The 20,654-nt window shown below is 46.5% G+C and overlaps 1 protein-coding gene across 1 annotated transcript; it reads right to left on the bottom strand.

Annotated features, from left to right (window-relative positions):
• Nucleotides 1-19,552: 19,552 nt before the first annotated feature.
• LOC134943227 (gamma-crystallin 1-like) lies at nt 19,553-20,255 on the bottom strand. The gene is made up of 2 exons (XM_063932168.1): nt 20,079-20,255; nt 19,553-19,828 (listed from the first exon to the last, which is right to left on the bottom strand). The coding sequence occupies exons 1-2, from the start codon at nt 20,253-20,255 to the stop codon at nt 19,553-19,555; spliced, it is 453 nt and encodes a 150-aa protein (XP_063788238.1).
• Between the last annotated feature and the right edge of the window lie 399 nt (nt 20,256-20,654).

Below are 20,654 nucleotides of genomic sequence, written 5' to 3'. Positions count from 1 at the left end.
CCTCCCACAAGTGTGTACTCCGAAAGAGTGTTTAGTGCCGCCGCTCACCTTGTCAGCAATCGACGTACGAGGTTACTTCCAGAAAATGTGGAGAAGATGATGTTCATTAAAATGAATTATAATCATTTCCTCCATGGAGACATTCACCAGCAGCAATTGCCTCCACAAAGTACACAGGGAGCTGTGATGGTGGATTCCAGTGGGGACGAATTGATAATCTGTGAGGAGGGGGATGTACACGGTGATGAATCGGAGGATGATGATGAGGTGGACATCTTGCCTCTGTAGAGCCAGTTTGTGCAAGGAGAGATTAATTGCTTCTTTTTTGGTGGGGGTCCAAACCAACCCGTCATTTCAGTCACAGTCGTGTGGCAGACCCTGTCACTGAAATGATGGGTTGGTTAAAGTGTGCATGTCCTGTTTATACAACATAAGGGTGGGTGGGAGGGCCCAAGGACAATTCCATCTTGCACCTCTTTTTTCTTTCATTTTTCTTTGCGTCATGTGCTGTTTGGGGAGTGTTTTTTGGAAGGGCCATCCTGCGTGACACTGCAGTGCCACTCCTAGATGGGCCAGGTGTTTGTGTCGGCCACTTGGGTCGCTGAGCTTAGTCACACAGCTACCTCATTGCGCCTCTTTTTTTCTTTGCGTCATGTGCTGTTTGGGGAGTATTTTTTGGAAGGGCCATCCGGCCTGACACTGCAGTGCCACTCCTAGATGGGCCAGGTGTTTGTGTCGGCCACTAGGGTCGCTTAGCTTACTCACACAGCTACCTCATTGCGCCTCTTTTTTTCTTTGAGTCATGTGCTGTTTGGGGAGTGTTTTTTGGAAGGGCCATCCTGCGTGACACTGCAGTGCCACTCCTAGATGGGCCAGGTGTTTGTGTCGGCCACTTGGGTCGCTGAGCTTAGTCACACAGCTACCTCATTGCGCCTCTTTTTTTCTTTGCGTCATGTGCTGTTTGGGGAGTGTTTTTTGGAAGGGCCATCCTGCGTGACACTGCAGTGACACTCCTAGATGGGCCAGGTGTTTGTGTCGGCCACTAGGGTCGCTTATCTTAGTCACACAGCTACCTCATTGCGCCTCTTTTTTTTCTTCTTTGCGTCATGTGCTGTTTGGGGAGTATTTTTTGGAAGGGCCATCCGGCCTGACACTGCAGTGCCACTCCTAGATGGGCCAGGTGTTTGTGTCGGCCACTAGGGTCGCTTAGCTTACTCACACAGCTACCTCATTGCGCCTCTTTTTTTCTTTGCGTCATGTGCTGTTTGGGGAGTGTTTTTTGGAAGGGCCATCCTGCGTGACACTGCAGTGACACTCCTAGATGGGCCAGGTGTTTGTGTCGGCCACTAGGGTCGCTTATCTTAGTCACACAGCTACCTCATTGCGCCTCTTTTTTTTCTTCTTTGCGTCATGTGCTGTTTGGGGAGTATTTTTTGGAAGGGCCATCCGGCCTGACACTGCAGTGCCACTCCTAGATGGGCCAGGTGTTTGTGTCGGCCACTAGGGTCGCTTAGCTTACTCACACAGCTACCTCATTGCGCCTCTTTTTTTCTTTGCGTCATGTGCTGTTTGGGGAGTGTTTTTTGGAAGGGCCATCCTGCGTGACACTGCAGTGCCACTCCTAGATGGGCCAGGTGTTTGTGTCGGCCACTTGGGTTGCTTAGCTTAGCCATCCAGCGACCTCGGTGCAAATTTTAGGACTAAAAATAATATTGTGAGGTGTGAGTTGTTCAGAATAGACTGAAAATGAGTGGAAATTATGGTTATTGAGGTTAATAATACTTTGGGATCAAAATGACCCCCAAATTCTATGATTTAAGCTGTTTTTTAGGGTTTTTTGAAAAAAACACCCGAATCCAAAACACACCCGAATCCGACAAAAAAAATTCGGTGAGGTTTTGCCAAAACGCGTTCGAACCCAAAACACGGCCACGGAACCGAACCCAAAACCAAAACACAAAACCCGAAAAATTTCCGGTGCACATCTCTAGTATTTGTCTGTATTACAACTGGATATAATGCTCTGTGGGCCTGGTTCTGAGTCGTATGCAGTGGTGGAGTCAGAGCCGGGGCTGCAGCACAGTCCAAAATTCAAATAGAGGAGCTGCATCAACTGCCAGTGAGTCTCGGCCGGTGATGTTTGGCAGTGTTTGGGGTGGCAGTTGGTGTGACTCCTCTATTTGAATTTTGGACTGTGCTGCAGCCCCACATCTGGAGCTGCTACTGGGCACATGCAATGCAGCTTTTCGATGTGTACGCACAGAGGTGCAGTTGTAGTTGAAACGCACAATATCAGAAATGTCTTGGAAATGTGCTGTGCTTTCCTGGGCAATGACTGGGAGATGGTTATTAAAGTATTTGCATACACAGATGCTTTATTGTACTCATGAAAATTAGAGATGAGCGGGTTCGGTTTCTTTGAATCCGAACCCGCACGAACTTCACTTTTTTTTCCACGGGTCCGAGCGACTCGGATCTTCCCGCCTTGCTCGGTTAACCCGAGCGCGCCCGAACGTCATCATGACGCTGTCGGATTCTCGCGAGGCTCGGATTCTATCGCGAGACTCGGATTCTATATAAGGAGCCGCGCGTCGCCGCCATTTTCACTCGTGCATTGAGATTGATAGGGAGAGGACGTGTCTGGCGTCCTCTCCATTAGAATAGAGATAGATAGATTAGATAGAGAGAGATTGTGCAGAGTCGCAGACAGAGTTAGTTTACCACAGTCAGTGACCAGTGCAGTTGCTAGTTAACTTTTATTTAATATAATATATCCGTTCACTTCTCTCTGCTATATCCGTTCTCTGCCTGAAAAAAAAAACGATACACAGCACAGTCAGTCACACAGTGTGACTCAGTCTGTGTGCACTCAGCTCAGCCCAGTGTGCTGCACAGTCATCAATGTATAAATTAAAAGCTTATAATTAATTGTGGGGGAGACTGGGGAGCACTGCAGGTTGTTAGCAGGAGCCAGGAGTACAATTATATTAATTAACAGTGCACACTTTTGCTGCAGGAGTGGTGACCAGTGCCTGACCACCAGTATAGTATTGTTGTATACTACTAATATCTCTTTAAATATCAACCAGTCTATATTAGCAGCAGACACAGTACAGTGCGGTAGTTCACGGCTGTGGCTACCTCTGTGTCGGCACACGGCAGGCAGTCCGTCCGACCAGAATTGTATTATTTATTATTATATACCTACCACCTAACCGTGGTTTTTTTTTCATTCTTTATACCGTCATAGTGTCATCCTAATTGTTACGAGTATACTACTATCTCTTTATCAACCAGTGTACAGTGCGGTAGTTCACGGCTGTGGCTACCTCTGTGTCGGCACACGGCAGGCAGTCCGTCCGACCAGAATTGTATTATTTATTATTATATACCTACCACCTAACCGTGGTTTTTTTTTCATTCTTTATACCGTCATAGTGTCATCCTAATTGTTACGAGTATACTACTATCTCTTTATCAACCAGTGTACAGTGCGGTAGTTCACGGCTGTGGCTACCTCTGTGTCGGCACACGGCAGGCAGTCCGTCCGACCAGAATTGTATTATTTATTATTATATACCTACCACCTAACCGTGGTTTTTTTTTCATTCTTTATACCGTCATAGTGTCATCCTAATTGTTACGAGTATACTACTATCTCTTTATCAACCAGTGTACAGTGCGGTAGTTCACGGCTGTGGCTACCTCTGTGTCGGCACACGGCAGGCAGTCCGTCCGACCAGAATTGTATTATTTATTATTATATACCTTAGAGATGAGCGGGTTCGGTTTCTTTGAATCCGAACCCGCACGAACTTCACTTTTTTTTCCACGGGTCCGAGCGACTCGGATCTTCCCGCCTTGCTCGGTTAACCCGAGCGCGCCCGAACGTCATCATGACGCTGTCGGATTCTCGCGAGGCTCGGATTCTATCGCGAGACTCGGATTCTATATAAGGAGCCGCGCGTCGCCGCCATTTTCACTCGTGCATTGAGATTGATAGGGAGAGGACGTGTCTGGCGTCCTCTCCATTAGAATAGAGATAGATAGATTAGATAGAGAGAGATTGTGCAGAGTCGCAGACAGAGTTAGTTTACCACAGTCAGTGACCAGTGCAGTTGCTAGTTAACTTTTATTTAATATAATATATCCGTTCACTTCTCTCTGCTATATCCGTTCTCTGCCTGAAAAAAAAAACGATACACAGCACAGTCAGTCACACAGTGTGACTCAGTCTGTGTGCACTCAGCTCAGCCCAGTGTGCTGCACAGTCATCAATGTATAAATTAAAAGCTTATAATTAATTGTGGGGGAGACTGGGGAGCACTGCAGGTTGTTAGCAGGAGCCAGGAGTACAATTATATTAATTAACAGTGCACACTTTTGCTGCAGGAGTGGTGACCAGTGCCTGACCACCAGTATAGTATTGTTGTATACTACTAATATCTCTTTAAATATCAACCAGTCTATATTAGCAGCAGACACAGTACAGTGCGGTAGTTCACGGCTGTGGCTACCTCTGTGTCGGCACACGGCAGGCAGTCCGTCCGACCAGAATTGTATTATTTATTATTATATACCTACCACCTAACCGTGGTTTTTTTTTCATTCTTTATACCGTCATAGTGTCATCCTAATTGTTACGAGTATACTACTATCTCTTTATCAACCAGTGTACAGTGCGGTAGTTCACGGCTGTGGCTACCTCTGTGTCGGCACACGGCAGGCAGTCCGTCCGACCAGAATTGTATTATTTATTATTATATACCTACCACCTAACCGTGGTTTTTTTTTCATTCTTTATACCGTCATAGTGTCATCCTAATTGTTACGAGTATACTACTATCTCTTTATCAACCAGTGTACAGTGCGGTAGTTCACGGCTGTGGCTACCTCTGTGTCGGCACACGGCAGGCAGTCCGTCCGACCAGAATTGTATTATTTATTATTATATACCTACCACCTAACCGTGGTTTTTTTTTCATTCTTTATACCGTCATAGTGTCATCCTAATTGTTACGAGTATACTACTATCTCTTTATCAACCAGTGTACAGTGCGGTAGTTCACGGCTGTGGCTACCTCTGTGTCGGCACACGGCAGGCAGTCCGTCCGACCAGAATTGTATTATTTATTATTATATACCTACCACCTAACCGTGGGTTTTTTTTCATTCTTTATACCGTCATAGTGTCATCCTAATTGTTACGAGTATACTACTATCTCTTTATCAACCAGTGTACAGTGCGGTAGTTCACGGCTGTGGCTACCTCTGTGTCGGCACACGGCAGGCAGTCCGTCCGACCAGAATTGTATTATTTATTATTATATACCTACCACCTAACCGTGGTTTTTTTTTCATTCTTTATACCGTCATAGTGTCATCCTAATTGTTACGAGTATACTACTATCTCTTTATCAACCAGTGTACAGTGCGGTAGTTCACGGCTGTGGCTACCTCTGTGTCGGCAGTCGGCAGGCAGTCCGTCCATCCATAATTGTATTATTATTATAATATATACCACCTAACCGTGGTTTTTTTTTCATTCTTTATACCGTCATAGTGTCATACTAGTTGTTACGAGTATACTACTATCTCTTTATCAACCAGTGTACAGTGCGGTAGTTCACGGCTGTGGCTACCTCTGTGTCGGCAGTCGGCAGGCAGTCCGTCCATCCATAATTGTATTATTATTATAATATATACCACCTAACTGTGGTTTTTTTTGCATTCTTTATACCGTCGTCATAGTGTCATACTAGTTGTTACGAGTATACTACTATCTCTTTATCAACCAGTGTACAGTGCGGTAGTTCACGGCTGTGGCTACCTCTGTGTCGGCAGTCGGCAGGCAGTCCGTCCATCCATAATTGTATTATTATTATAATATATACCACCTAACCGTGGTTTTTTTTTCATTCTTTATACCGTCGTCATAGTGTCATACTAGTTGTTACGAGTATACTACTATCTCTTTATCAACCAGTGTACAGTGCGGTAGTTCACGGCTGTGGCTACCTCTGTGTCGGCAGTCGGCAGGCAGTCCGTCCATCCATAATTGTATTATTATTATAATATATACCACCTAACCGTGGTTTTTTTTTCATTCTTTATACCGTCGTCATAGTGTCATACTAGTTGTTACGAGTATACTACTATCTCTTTATCAACCAGTGTACAGTGCGGTAGTTCACGGCTGTGGCTACCTCTGTGTCGGCAGTCGGCAGGCAGTCCGTCCATCCATAATTGTATTATTATTATAATATATACCACCTAACCGTGGTTTTTTTTTCATTCTTTATACCGTCGTCATAGTGTCATACTAGTTGTTACGAGTATACTACTATCTCTTTATCAACCAGTGTACAGTGCGGTAGTTCACGGCTGTGGCTACCTCTGTGTCGGCAGTCGGCAGGCAGTCCGTCCATCCATAATTGTATTATTATTATAATATATACCACCTAACCGTGGTTTTTTTTTTCATTCTTTATACCGTCGTCATAGTGTCATACTAGTTGTTACGAGTATACTACTATCTCTTTATCAACCAGTGTACAGTGCGGTAGTTCACGGCTGTGGCTACCTCTGTGTCGGCAGTCGGCAGGCAGTCCGTCCATCCATAATTGTATTATTATTATAATATATACCACCTAACCGTGGTTTTTTTTTCATTCTTTATACCGTCGTCATAGTGTCATACTAGTTGTTACGAGTATACTACTATCTCTTTATCAACCAGTGTACAGTGCGGTAGTTCACGGCTGTGGCTACCTCTGTGTCGGCAGTCGGCAGGCAGTCCGTCCATCCATAATTGTATTATTATTATAATATATACCACCTAACCGTGGTTTTTTTATACCACCTAACCGTGGCAGTCCGTCCATAATTGTATACTAGTATCCAATCCATCCATCTCCATTGTTTACCTGAGGTGCCTTTTAGTTCTGCCTATAAAATATGGAGAACAAAAAAGTTGAGGTTCCAAAATTAGGGAAAGATCAAGATCCACTTCCACCTCGTGCTGAAGCTGCTGCCACTAGTCATGGCCGAGACGATGAAATGCCAGCAACGTCGTCTGCCAAGGCCGATGCCCAATGTCATAGTACAGAGCATGTCAAATCCAAAACACCAAATATCAGAAAAAAAAGGACTCCAAAACCTAAAATAAAATTGTCGGAGGAGAAGCGTAAACTTGCCAATATGCCATTTACCACACGGAGTGGCAAGGAACGGCTGAGGCCCTGGCCTATGTTCATGGCTAGTGGTTCAGCTTCACATGAGGATGGAAGCACTCAGCCTCTCGCTAGAAAACTGAAAAGACTCAAGCTGGCAAAAGCACCGCAAAGAACTGTGCGTTCTTTGAAATCCCAAATCCACAAGGAGAGTCCAATTGTGTCGTTTGCGATGCCTGACCTTCCCAACACTGGACGTGAAGAGCATGCGCCTTCCACTATTTGCATGCCCCCTGCAAGTGCTGGAAGGAGCACCCGCAGTCCAGTTCCTGATAGTCAGATTGAAGATGTCAGTGTTGAAGTACACCAGGATGAGGAGGATATGGGTGTTGCTGGCGCTGGGGAGGAAATTGACCAGGAGGATTCTGATGGTGAGGTGGTTTGTTTAAGTCAGGCACCCGGGGAGACACCTGTTGTCCGTGGGAGGAATATGGCCGTTGACATGCCAGGTGAAAATACCAAAAAAATCAGCTCTTCGGTGTGGAGGTATTTCACCAGAAATGCGGACAACAGGTGTCAAGCCGTGTGTTCCCTTTGTCAAGCTGTAATAAGTAGGGGTAAGGACGTTAACCACCTCGGAACATCCTCCCTTATACGTCACCTGCAGCGCATTCATAATAAGTCAGTGACAAGTTCAAAAACTTTGGGTGACAGCGGAAGCAGTCCACTGACCAGTAAATCCCTTCCTCTTGTAACCAAGCTCACGCAAACCACCCCACCAACTCCATCAGTGTCAATTTCCTCCTTCCCCAGGAATGCCAATAGTCCTGCAGGCCATGTCACTGGCAAGTCTGACGAGTCCTCTCCTGCCTGGGATTCCTCCGATGCATCCTTGCGTGTAACGCCTACTGCTGCTGGCGCTGCTGTTGTTGCCGCTGGGAGTCGATGGTCATCCCAGAGGGGAAGTCGTAAGCCCACTTGTACTACTTCCAGTAAGCAATTGACTGTTCAACAGTCCTTTGCGAGGAAGATGAAATATCACAGCAGTCATCCTACTGCAAAGCGGATAACTGAGTCCTTGACAACTATGTTGGTGTTAGACGTGCGTCCGGTATCCGCCGTTAGTTCACAGGGAACTAGACAATTTATTGAGGCAGTGTGCCCCCGTTACCAAATACCATCTAGGTTCCACTTCTCTAGGCAGGCGATACCGAGAATGTACACGGACGTCAGAAAAAGACTCACCAGTCTCCTAAAAAATGCAGTTGTACCCAATGTCCACTTAACCACGGACATGTGGACAAGTGGAGCAGGGCAGGGTCAGGACTATATGACTGTGACAGCCCACTGGGTAGATGTATGGACTCCCGCCGCAAGAACAGCAGCGGCGGCACCAGTAGCAGCATCTCGCAAACGCCAACTCTTTCCTAGGCAGGCTACGCTTTGTATCACCGCTTTCCAGAATACGCACACAGCTGAAAACCTCTTACGGCAACTGAGGAAGATCATCGCGGAATGGCTTACCCCAATTGGACTCTCCTGTGGATTTGTGGCATCGGACAACGCCAGCAATATTGTGTGTGCATTAAATATGGGCAAATTCCAGCACGTCCCATGTTTTGCACATACCTTGAATTTGGTGGTGCAGAATTTTTTAAAAAACGACAGGGGCGTGCAAGAGATGCTGTCGGTGGCCAGAAAAATTGCGGGACACTTTCGGCGTACAGGCACCACGTACAGAAGACTGGAGCACCACCAAAAACTACTGAACCTGCCCTGCCATCATCTGAAGCAAGAAGTGGTAACGAGGTGGAATTCAACCCTCTATATGCTTCAGAGGTTGGAGGAGCAGCAAAAGGCCATTCAAGCCTATACAATTGAGCACGATATAGGAGATGGAATGCACCTGTCTCAAGTGCAGTGGAGAATGATTTCAACGTTGTGCAAGGTTCTGATGCCCTTTGAACTTGCCACACGTGAAGTCAGTTCAGACACTGCCAGCCTGAGTCAGGTCATTCCCCTCATCAGGCTTTTGCAGAAGAAGCTGGAGGCATTGAAGAAGGAGCTAACACGGAGCGATTCCGCTAGGCATGTGGGACTTGTGGATGCAGCCCTTAATTCGCTTAACAAGGATTCACGGGTGGTCAATCTGTTGAAATCAGAGCACTACATTTTGGCCACCGTGCTCGATCCTAGATTTAAAGCCTACCTTGGATCTCTCTTTCCGGCAGACACAGGTCTGCTGGGGTTGAAAGACCTGCTGGTGACAAAATTGTCAAGTCAAGCGGAACGCGACCTGTCAACATCTCCTCCTTCACATTCTCCCGCAACTGGGGGTGCGAGGAAAAGGCTCAGAATTCCGAGCCCACCCGCTGGCGGTGATGCAGGGCAGTCTGGAGCGACTGCTGATGCTGACATCTGGTCCGGACTGAAGGACCTGCCAACGATTACGGACATGTCGTCTACTGTCACTGCATATGATTCTCTCAACATTGATAGAATGGTGGAGGATTATATGAGTGACCGCATCCAAGTAGGCACGTCACACAGTCCGTACTTATACTGGCAGGAAAAAGAGGCAATTTGGAGGCCCTTGCACAAACTGGCTTTATTCTACCTAAGTTGCCCTCCCACAAGTGTGTACTCCGAAAGAGTGTTTAGTGCCGCCGCTCACCTTGTCAGCAATCGGCGTACGAGGTTACATCCAGAAAATGTGGAGAAGATGATGTTCATTAAAATGAATTATAATCAATTCCTCCGCGGAGACATTGACCAGCAGCAATTGCCTCCACAAAGTACACAGGGAGCTGAGATGGTGGATTCCAGTGGGGACGAATTGATAATCTGTGAGGAGGGGGATGTACACGGTGATATATCGGAGGGTGAAGATGAGGTGGACATCTTGCCTCTGTAGAGCCAGTTTGTGCAAGGAGAGATTAATTGCTTCTTTTTTGGGGGGGGTCCAAACCAACCCGTCATATCAGTCACAGTCGTGTGGCAGACCCTGTCACTGAAATGATGGGTTGGTTAAAGTGTGCATGTCCTGTTTTGTTTATACAACATAAGGGTGGGTGGGAGGGCCCAAGGATAATTCCATCTTGCACCTCTTTTTTCTTTTCTTTTTCTTTGCATCATGTGCTGATTGGGGAGGGTTTTTTGGAAGGGACATCCTACGTGACACTGCAGTGCCACTCCTAGATGGGCCCGGTGTTTGTGTCAACCACTAGGGTCGCTAATCTTACTCACACAGCTACCTCATTGCGCCTCTTTTTTTCTTTGCGTCATGTGCTGTTTGGGGAGGGTTTTTTGGAAGGGACATCCTGCGTGACACTGCAGTGCCACTCCTAGATGGGCCCGGTGTTTGTGTCGGCCACTAGGGTCGCTAATCTTACTCACACAGTCAGCTACCTCATTGCGCCTCTTTTTTTCTTTGCGTCATGTGCTGTTTGGGGAGGGTTTTTTGGAAGGGCCATCCTGCGTGACACTGCAGTGCCACTCCTAGATGGGCCCGGTGTTTGTGTCGGCCACTAGGGTCGCTAATCTTACTCACACAGCTACCTCATTGCGCCTCTTTTTTTCTTTGCGTCATGTGCTGTTTGGGGAGGGTTTTTTGGAAGGGCCATCCTGCGTGACACTGCAGTGCCACTCCTAGATGGGCCCGGTGTTTGTGTCGGCCACTAGGGTCGCTAATCTTACTCACACAGCTACCTCATTGCGCCTCTTTTTTTCTTTGCGTCATGTGCTGTTTGGGGAGGGTTTTTTGGAAGGGACATCCTGCGTGACACTGCAGTGCCACTCCTAGATGGGCCCAGTGTTTGTGTCGGCCACTAGGGTCGCTTATCTTACTCACACAGCGACCTCGGTGCAAATTTTAGGACTAAAAATAATATTGTGAGGTGTGAGGTATTCAGAATAGACTGAAAATGAGTGTAAATTATGGTTTTTGAGGTTAATAATACTTTGGGATCAAAATGACCCCCAAATTCTATGATTTAAGCTGTTTTTTAGTGTTTTTGGAAAAAAACACCCGAATCCAAAACACACCCGAATCCGACAAAAATAATTCGGTGAGGTTTTGCCAAAACGCGTTCGAACCCAAAACACGGCCGCGGAACCGAACCCAAAACCAAAACACAAAACCCGAAAAATTTCAGGCGCTCATCTCTAATATACCTACCACCTAACCGTGGTTTTTTTTTCATTCTTTATACCGTCATAGTGTCATCCTAATTGTTACGAGTATACTACTATCTCTTTATCAACCAGTGTACAGTGCGGTAGTTCACGGCTGTGGCTACCTCTGTGTCGGCAGTCGGCAGGCAGTCCGTCCATCCATAATTGTATTATTATTATAATATATACCACCTAACCGTGGTTTTTTTTTCATTCTTTATACCGTCATAGTGTCATACTAGTTGTTACGAGTATACTACTATCTCTTTATCAACCAGTGTACAGTGCGGTAGTTCACGGCTGTGGCTACCTCTGTGTCGGCAGTCGGCAGGCAGTCCGTCCATCCATAATTGTATTATTATTATAATATATACCACCTAACTGTGGTTTTTTTTGCATTCTTTATACCGTCGTCATAGTGTCATACTAGTTGTTACGAGTATACTACTATCTCTTTATCAACCAGTGTACAGTGCGGTAGTTCACGGCTGTGGCTACCTCTGTGTCGGCAGTCGGCAGGCAGTCCGTCCATCCATAATTGTATTATTATTATAATATATACCACCTAACCGTGGTTTTTTTTTCATTCTTTATACCGTCGTCATAGTGTCATACTAGTTGTTACGAGTATACTACTATCTCTTTATCAACCAGTGTACAGTGCGGTAGTTCACGGCTGTGGCTACCTCTGTGTCGGCAGTCGGCAGGCAGTCCGTCCATCCATAATTGTATTATTATTATAATATATACCACCTAACCGTGGTTTTTTTTTCATTCTTTATACCGTCGTCATAGTGTCATACTAGTTGTTACGAGTATACTACTATCTATTTATCAACCAGTGTACAGTGCGGTAGTTCACGGCTGTGGCTACCTCTGTGTCGGCAGTCGGCAGGCAGTCCGTCCATCCATAATTGTATTATTATTATAATATATACCACCTAACCGTGGTTTTTTTTTCATTCTTTATACCGTCGTCATAGTGTCATACTAGTTGTTACGAGTATACTACTATCTCTTTATCAACCAGTGTACAGTGCGGTAGTTCACGGCTGTGGCTACCTCTGTGTCGGCAGTCGGCAGGCAGTCCGTCCATCCATAATTGTATTATTATTATAATATATACCACCTAACCGTGGTTTTTTTTTCATTCTTTATACCGTCGTCATAGTGTCATACTAGTTGTTACGAGTATACTACTATCTCTTTATCAACCAGTGTACAGTGCGGTAGTTCACGGCTGTGGCTACCTCTGTGTCGGCAGTCGGCAGGCAGTCCGTCCATCCATAATTGTATTATTATTATAATATATACCACCTAACCGTGGTTTTTTTATACCACCTAACCGTGGCAGTCCGTCCATAATTGTATACTAGTATCCAATCCATCCATCTCCATTGTTTACCTGAGGTGCCTTTTAGTTCTGCCTATAAAATATGGAGAACAAAAAAGTTGAGGTTCCAAAATTAGGGAAAGATCAAGATCCACTTCCACCTCGTGCTGAAGCTGCTGCCACTAGTCATGGCCGAGACGATGAAATGCCAGCAACGTCGTCTGCCAAGGCCGATGCCCAATGTCATAGTACAGAGCATGTCAAATCCAAAACACCAAATATCAGAAAAAAAAGGACTCCAAAACCTAAAATAAAATTGTCGGAGGAGAAGCGTAAACTTGCCAATATGCCATTTACCACACGGAGTGGCAAGGAACGGCTGAGGCCCTGGCCTATGTTCATGGCTAGTGGTTCAGCTTCACATGAGGATGGAAGCACTCAGCCTCTCGCTAGAAAACTGAAAAGACTCAAGCTGGCAAAAGCACCGCAAAGAACTGTGCGTTCTTTGAAATCCCAAATCCACAAGGAGAGTCCAATTGTGTCGTTTGCGATGCCTGACCTTCCCAACACTGGACGTGAAGAGCATGCGCCTTCCACTATTTGCATGCCCCCTGCAAGTGCTGGAAGGAGCACCCGCAGTCCAGTTCCTGATAGTCAGATTGAAGATGTCAGTGTTGAAGTACACCAGGATGAGGAGGATATGGGTGTTGCTGGCGCTGGGGAGGAAATTGACCAGGAGGATTCTGATGGTGAGGTGGTTTGTTTAAGTCAGGCACCCGGGGAGACACCTGTTGTCCGTGGGAGGAATATGGCCGTTGACATGCCAGGTGAAAATACCAAAAAAATCAGCTCTTCGGTGTGGAGGTATTTCACCAGAAATGCGGACAACAGGTGTCAAGCCGTGTGTTCCCTTTGTCAAGCTGTAATAAGTAGGGGTAAGGACGTTAACCACCTCGGAACATCCTCCCTTATACGTCACCTGCAGCGCATTCATAATAAGTCAGTGACAAGTTCAAAAACTTTGGGTGACAGCGGAAGCAGTCCACTGACCAGTAAATCCCTTCCTCTTGTAACCAAGCTCACGCAAACCACCCCACCAACTCCCTCAGTGTCAATTTCCTCCTTCCCCAGGAATGCCAATAGTCCTGCAGGCCATGTCACTGGCAAGTCTGACGAGTCCTTTCCTGCCTGGGATTCCTCCGATGCATCCTTGCGTGTAACGCCTACTGCTGCTGGCGCTGCTGTTGTTGCCGCTGGGAGTCGATGGTCATCCCAGAGGGGAAGTCGTAAGCCCACTTGTACTACTTCCAGTAAGCAATTGACTGTTCAACAGTCCTTTGCGAGGAAGATGAAATATCACAGCAGTCATCCTACTGCAAAGCGGATAACTGAGTCCTTGACAACTATGTTGGTGTTAGACGTGCGTCCGGTATCCGCCGTTAGTTCACAGGGAACTAGACAATTTATTGAGGCAGTGTGCCCCCGTTACCAAATACCATCTAGGTTCCACTTCTCTAGGCAGGCGATACCGAGAATGTACACGGACGTCAGAAAAAGACTCACCAGTGTCCTAAAAAATGCAGTTGTACCCAATGTCCACTTAACCACGGACATGTGGACAAGTGGAGCAGGGCAGGGTCAGGACTATATGACTGTGACAGCCCACTGGGTAGATGTATGGACTCCCGCCGCAAGAACAGCAGCGGCGGCACCAGTAGCAGCATCTCGCAAACGCCAACTCTTTCCTAGGCAGGCTACGCTTTGTATCACCGCTTTCCAGAATACGCACACAGCTGAAAACCTCTTACGGCAACTGAGGAAGATCATCGCGGAATGGCTTACCCCAATTGGACTCTCCTGTGGATTTGTGGCATCGGACAACGCCAGCAATATTGTGTGTGCATTAAATATGGGCAAATTCCAGCACGTCCCATGTTTTGCACATACCTTGAATTTGGTGGTGCAGAATTTTTTAAAAAACGACAGGGGCGTGCAAGAGATGCTGTCGGTGGCCAGAAAAATTGCGGGACACTTTCGGCGTACAGGCACCACGTACAGAAGACTGGAGCACCACCAAAAACTACTGAACCTGCCCTGCCATCATCTGAAGCAAGAAGTGGTAACGAGGTGGAATTCAACCCTCTATATGCTTCAGAGGTTGGAGGAGCAGCAAAAGGCCATTCAAGCCTATACAATTGAGCACGATATAGGAGATGGAATGCACCTGTCTCAAGTGCAGTGGAGAATGATTTCAACGTTGTGCAAGGTTCTGATGCCCTTTGAACTTGCCACACGTGAAGTCAGTTCAGACACTGCCAGCCTGAGTCAGGTCATTCCCCTCATCAGGCTTTTGCAGAAGAAGCTGGAGGCATTGAAGAAGGAGCTAACACGGAGCGATTCCGCTAGGCATGTGGGACTTGTGGATGCAGCCCTTAATTCGCTTAACAAGGATTCACGGGTGGTCAATCTGTTGAAATCAGAGCACTACATTTTGGCCACCGTGCTCGATCCTAGATTTAAAGCCTACCTTGGATCTCTCTTTCCGGCAGACACAGGTCTGCTGGGGTTGAAAGACCTGCTGGTGACAAAATTGTCAAGTCAAGCGGAACGCGACCTGTCAACATCTCCTCCTTCACATTCTCCCGCAACTGGGGGTGCGAGGAAAAGGCTCAGAATTCCGAGCCCACCCGCTGGCGGTGATGCAGGGCAGTCTGGAGCGACTGCTGATGCTGACATCTGGTCCGGACTGAAGGACCTGACAACGATTACGGACATGTCGTCTACTGTCACTGCATATGATTCTCTCAACATTGATAGAATGGTGGAGGATTATATGAGTGACCGCATCCAAGTAGGCACGTCACACAGTCCGTACTTATACTGGCAGGAAAAAGAGGCAATTTGGAGGCCCTTGCACAAACTGGCTTTATTCTACCTAAGTTGCCCTCCCACAAGTGTGTACTCCGAAAGAGTGTTTAGTGCCGCCGCTCACCTTGTCAGCAATCGGCGTACGAGGTTACATCCAGAAAATGTGGAGAAGATGATGTTCATTAAAATGAATTATAATCAATTCCTCCGCGGAGACATTGACCAGCAGCAATTGCCTCCACAAAGTACACAGGGAGCTGAGATGGTGGATTCCAGTGGGGACGAATTGATAATCTGTGAGGAGGGGGATGTACACGGTGATATATCGGAGGGTGAAGATGAGGTGGACATCTTGCCTCTGTAGAGCCAGTTTGTGCAAGGAGAGATTAATTGCTTCTTTTTTGGGGGGGGTCCAAACCAACCCGTCATATCAGTCACAGTCGTGTGGCAGACCCTGTCACTGAAATGATGGGTTGGTTAAAGTGTGCATGTCCTGTTTTGTTTATACAACATAAGGGTGGGTGGGAGGGCCCAAGGATAATTCCATCTTGCACCTCTTTTTTCTTTTCTTTTTCTTTGCATCATGTGCTGATTGGGGAGGGTTTTTTGGAAGGGACATCCTGCGTGACACTGCAGTGCCACTCCTAGATGGGCCCGGTGTTTGTGTCGGCCACTAGGGTCGCTAATCTTACTCACACAGCTACCTCATTGCGCCTCTTTTTTTCTTTGCGTCATGTGCTGTCTGGGGAGGGTTTTTTGGAAGGGACATCCTGCGTGACACTGCAGTGCCACTCCTAGATGTGCCCGGTGTTTGTGTCGGCCACTAGGGTCGCTAATCTTACTCACACAGTCAGCTACCTCATTGCGCCTCTTTTTTTCTTTGCGTCATGTGCTGTTTGGGGAGGGTTTTTTGGAAGGGCCATCCTGCGTGACACTGCAGTGCCACTCCTAGATGGGCCCGGTGTTTGTGTCGGCCACTAGGGTCGCTTATCTTACTCACACAGCGACCTCGGTGCAAATTTTAGGACTAAAAATAATATTGTGAGGTGTGATGTGTTCAGAATAGGCTGAAAATGAGTGTAAATTATGTTTTTTGAGGTTAATAATACTTTGGGATCAAAATTACCCCCAAATTCTATGATTTAAGCTGTTTTTTAGTGTTTTTTGAAAAAAACACCCGAATCCAAAACACACCCGAATCCGACAAAAAAAATTCGGTGAGGTTTTGCCAAAACGCGTTCGAACCCAAAACACGGCCGCGGAACCGAACCCAAAACCAAAACACAAAACCCGAAAAATTTCAGGCGCTCATCTCTAATGAAAATCTGCATGGACTGGGGCAAGTTTTGATGGTGTGACCAATGGTGGCATCTAAAGAAGCACCAGGCAGTATTACAGAGTCTATAGACACTGACAGTGGGCGACTCAGTCCTGCACACTTTAACAAAGGGAAGGGCTTTGTAGAGGCATTTGCATACAGTGCAAACTACATATTTAATTTTATTTAATATTTTAGTATTATTTATTATGTTTTCATATTTGTGGTAAAGCATTTTATTAATAAACTATAGTTTGTCCTTCTTGCTTTTTTGTATGCAATGGTCAACAATATAACAGATTGTGTATACTTTATATAAGCTAGGAGGGAGGGCGTTTGAGATGGTTGAAGGTAGACGGTAGCTATGCCCTCTACTGTACTATCCACACCCCACAGATGTCTTTGGAGTGTGTAGACCACACCCCAAAAGCACTGGTCACCTTACCCCATATGAGTAGTCACACCCCTGACATGCTGATCACAACTGCTACAAAGTAGATACAATACAATAGGCCCATCATAAATTTCAGCTCCAGGCCCATGTGGACCTTAATCTGGCACTGAGTGTGCGCACCTCTGCGTCTCCTCCTCCTGCTCTGCGGCTTCCTGTACAGCAGCCCGCGGTATAGCTGGTGGAGGGGGGGAGGGCGGCGGCACGCCCTCTATCTTTTCCGATGCCTGGAGCTCACGCTTCACAGGAGCCACCTTCGCTACATGAGATTACTACCGCCCCATCTCTCTTCTCCCCTTCGCCTCCAAACTACTTGAATGACTGGTCTACAGCCGCCTCACAAGCTACCTCTCTGATCACTCCATCCTTGACCCACTACAATCTGGCTTTCGCCCACTCCACCGAGACTTCCCTGGTGAAAGCCACCAATGACCTGCTTTCAGCCAAATCCAAGGGCCACTTCTCTTTGCTTATCCTTCTGGACCTCTCTGCTGCCTTTGACACCGTGGATCACCCTCTCCTCCTCTGCACACTCCAAAATGCTGGCCTCTCTAGCACCGTCCTTGACTGGTTTACCTCATACCTCACTAACCACTCCTTCTCTATGTCTGCCTCCGGAACCACCTCACACCCTTCCATCCTTCCTGTTGGTGTCCCTCAGGGTTCTGTCCTAGGCCCCCTTCTGTTCTCCCTGTACACCTCTTCCCTGGGTGCGCTCATTAACTCCTTTGGCCTTCAATACCACCTCTATGCTGATGACACCCAACTCTACCTCTCCTCTCCTGAACTGTCGCTCTCTGTCCTCTCTCAGGTCTCCAGCTGCCTCTCTGCCAACTCCTCCTGGATGTCTGAGCGCTCTCTGAAGCTCAACATGGACAAAACTGAACTCATTATCTTTCCCCCAGCCAGAGCAACACCCCCTACAAATATCTCTATCATTGTTGACAACACTATCATCTCCCCCGTTCCCCAACTCCGCTGCCTGGGCGTGACTCTTGACTCATCCCTCTCCTTTGCACCCTACATCCAAGCTCTGGCGCAATCTTGTCGGTTCCAGCTACGCAACATTGCTCGCATCAGGCCATTTCTCTCCCAGAGTGCAACTAAACTTATCATCCACTCACTGGTCATCTCACAACTCGACTACTGCAATGTTCTCCTCACTGGCCTCACTTGCTCCCACCTCGCACGCCCTCCAATCTGTCCTCAACTCCGCATCTAGGCTCATCTTCCTCAACCGCCGCTCCACTTCTGCCACTCCCCTTTGACAAAATCTACACTGGCTCCCATTCCCCTACAGAATCCTCTTCAAACTCCTCACCCTAACATTCAAGGCCATCTCTAATTCCACTGCTCCCTACATCTCCAACCTCCTCTCCCTTCATACCCCCTCCCGCCCACTACGGTCGGCTGATGACCATCGCCTCTCCTCTACCTTGGTCACTGCTTCCCATGCACGAGTTCAGGATTTTGCCCGTGCTGCACCCCTTCAGTGGAACGCGCTCCCCTGCTCCATTAGACTCTCCCCGACCTTGCAAAGCTTCAAACGGGCACTGAAAATCCACCTATTTATCAAAGCGTACCCCTCCAATGCATAACCTAGTCCTTAGGCTGCTCCTCCATCCCCCTGCCCCACACCTTGAACATCTCTGCTTTGCTTGCATACTGCTATCAGGCTTCCTCCTGCTTGCTTGCACCTCATGCCATCTGTCTGTCATCCCTCCCCACTAGATTGTTAGCTCTTCAGAGCATGGCCCTCTTTCCTATTGTTGTCTAAGCCCTCTTCTCGACACATTTCAGTCAGCGACCATCTTTACCTGCTTTTTCTCCTACTGGTAAAGGCTCCTCTCTATCTATGGCCGCCAGCCCCAAGTAGTACAATGATTACTCCCTTGCTACTTATATCTAAGCTGTATTATGTTTTGAGAATTGTGGTGCTCTTTGTTACCTGTACTCCATTTTTGTTATTTAATTACTGTTATGCTAAGTTTTGTCTCCCTGTACTGTCCTTTGAACGGCACTGAGTAACACTTGTGGCGCCCTATAAATAAAATGTAATAATAATAATAATAATAATTACGCACACCAGACACATACAGTGTAGTCACAGATACATTATCTTCAGGTTAGTTGAAGGATTAGGCTAATACAACGCTTACAGAATTGAAAAAACACACATAAAAAAGAAACGTGATATTCAGAATGAAAAGAATTGACAGATTTTATTTTCTGCTGGTTTAATACATATGGTGGACACGTCTGAAGGAGCCAATTCTGGGGCTGGTGGCACCCCAGTCGGTGTATCTCCGGTACTCCCCTGATCTCAGGTAGTACTGACGTCCCCGGTAGTTGGGCTCCTCATAGAACATCCAGTATCCGTCTTGTACATGGGCGGAGTGGATGTCATGGTAGCGGAACCTCTCATAAACATGGGGACAGTCTTCTGTGAACTCCATCATCTGACCTCGGAAGTCTTCTTTCTCATAGATCCTGACTCTGAATGATCCCTGGTGCTGAATTAAACATGTTCAACATATTATTGTAACATAATTTTCCTAACATTGTAAAACACATTACCTATATTCTTCAGGTGTAATCAATATTATTGTAAACATCCTATTCTATTTACAGCATTATATGGAGGAGTTGATTATCCACGGGGCACAATTTGCTAATTGTACAGTTTTAGAAATACTTTGGTCAGGTAATATAATTTAGGATATCTTCTCCATGTAAAGAAATTGTGGAAATATTTATAATTACCTGGGGGCTCAGATGACAGGACTTTATAGAGTCATTGTAACCCAGCCACTGCTGGAAGTCGGGGTACTCCCCTCTATGCAGGAAGTACTGGTGCCCCCTGTAGTTGGGGTGCTCATACAGGATCCAGTTTCCACTCTCCACACGGATGGAGTTACAGCGCCTGAAGTATAAGGACATGTCTGGGCACTCAGAGTTACACTCATGGGAGCGGCCCTGGAAGTTCCTGTCCTCGTAGAAGATGATCTGTGGAAAGAAAGATATTGCTCTATTTTAATCATTCCAAAATCTTTTTTTTTGCAGCAGATAATTCAGGAAATTGTGCAGGCATTTTAATGTTAATAAAGATTTATTTATTCTTCTATATATGTTTTTTTAAAGTTTAATTACTAAGAAAAATACAAAACAAATAAGGTACGTAATTTCTGAATAAATCATATTACCCATTAGATGTGTGCATGTAACGCCCAATTTTCTTTGTCAAGCTCTTATCAATTCCATCTCTCACATTTATGGTACATACACACTGGGCAATTTTGAGCTCAAAGTACAGTAGCTCACTTTTGGCGTTTTGAGCTA

Source organism: Pseudophryne corroboree, chromosome 7, assembly GCF_028390025.1.
Source record: "Pseudophryne corroboree isolate aPseCor3 chromosome 7, aPseCor3.hap2, whole genome shotgun sequence".
In the NCBI taxonomy this organism is placed as follows: Eukaryota; Metazoa; Chordata; class Amphibia; order Anura; family Myobatrachidae; genus Pseudophryne; species Pseudophryne corroboree.
This window is presented reverse-complemented; position numbering and strand designations above follow the sequence as displayed.

What these genes read in the sequence shown, in the direction of transcription:
- LOC134943227 (XM_063932168.1), bottom strand. Translation starts at nt 20,255, where the DNA reads ATGTCCTTATACTTCAGGCGCTGTAACTCCATCCGTGTGGAGAGTGGA. An exon ending in CCTGTCATCTGAGCCCCCAG is followed by an intron (nt 19,829 to 20,078) that starts GTAATTATAAAT and finishes TGTTTAATTCAG; the next exon opens with CACCAGGGATCATTCAGAGT.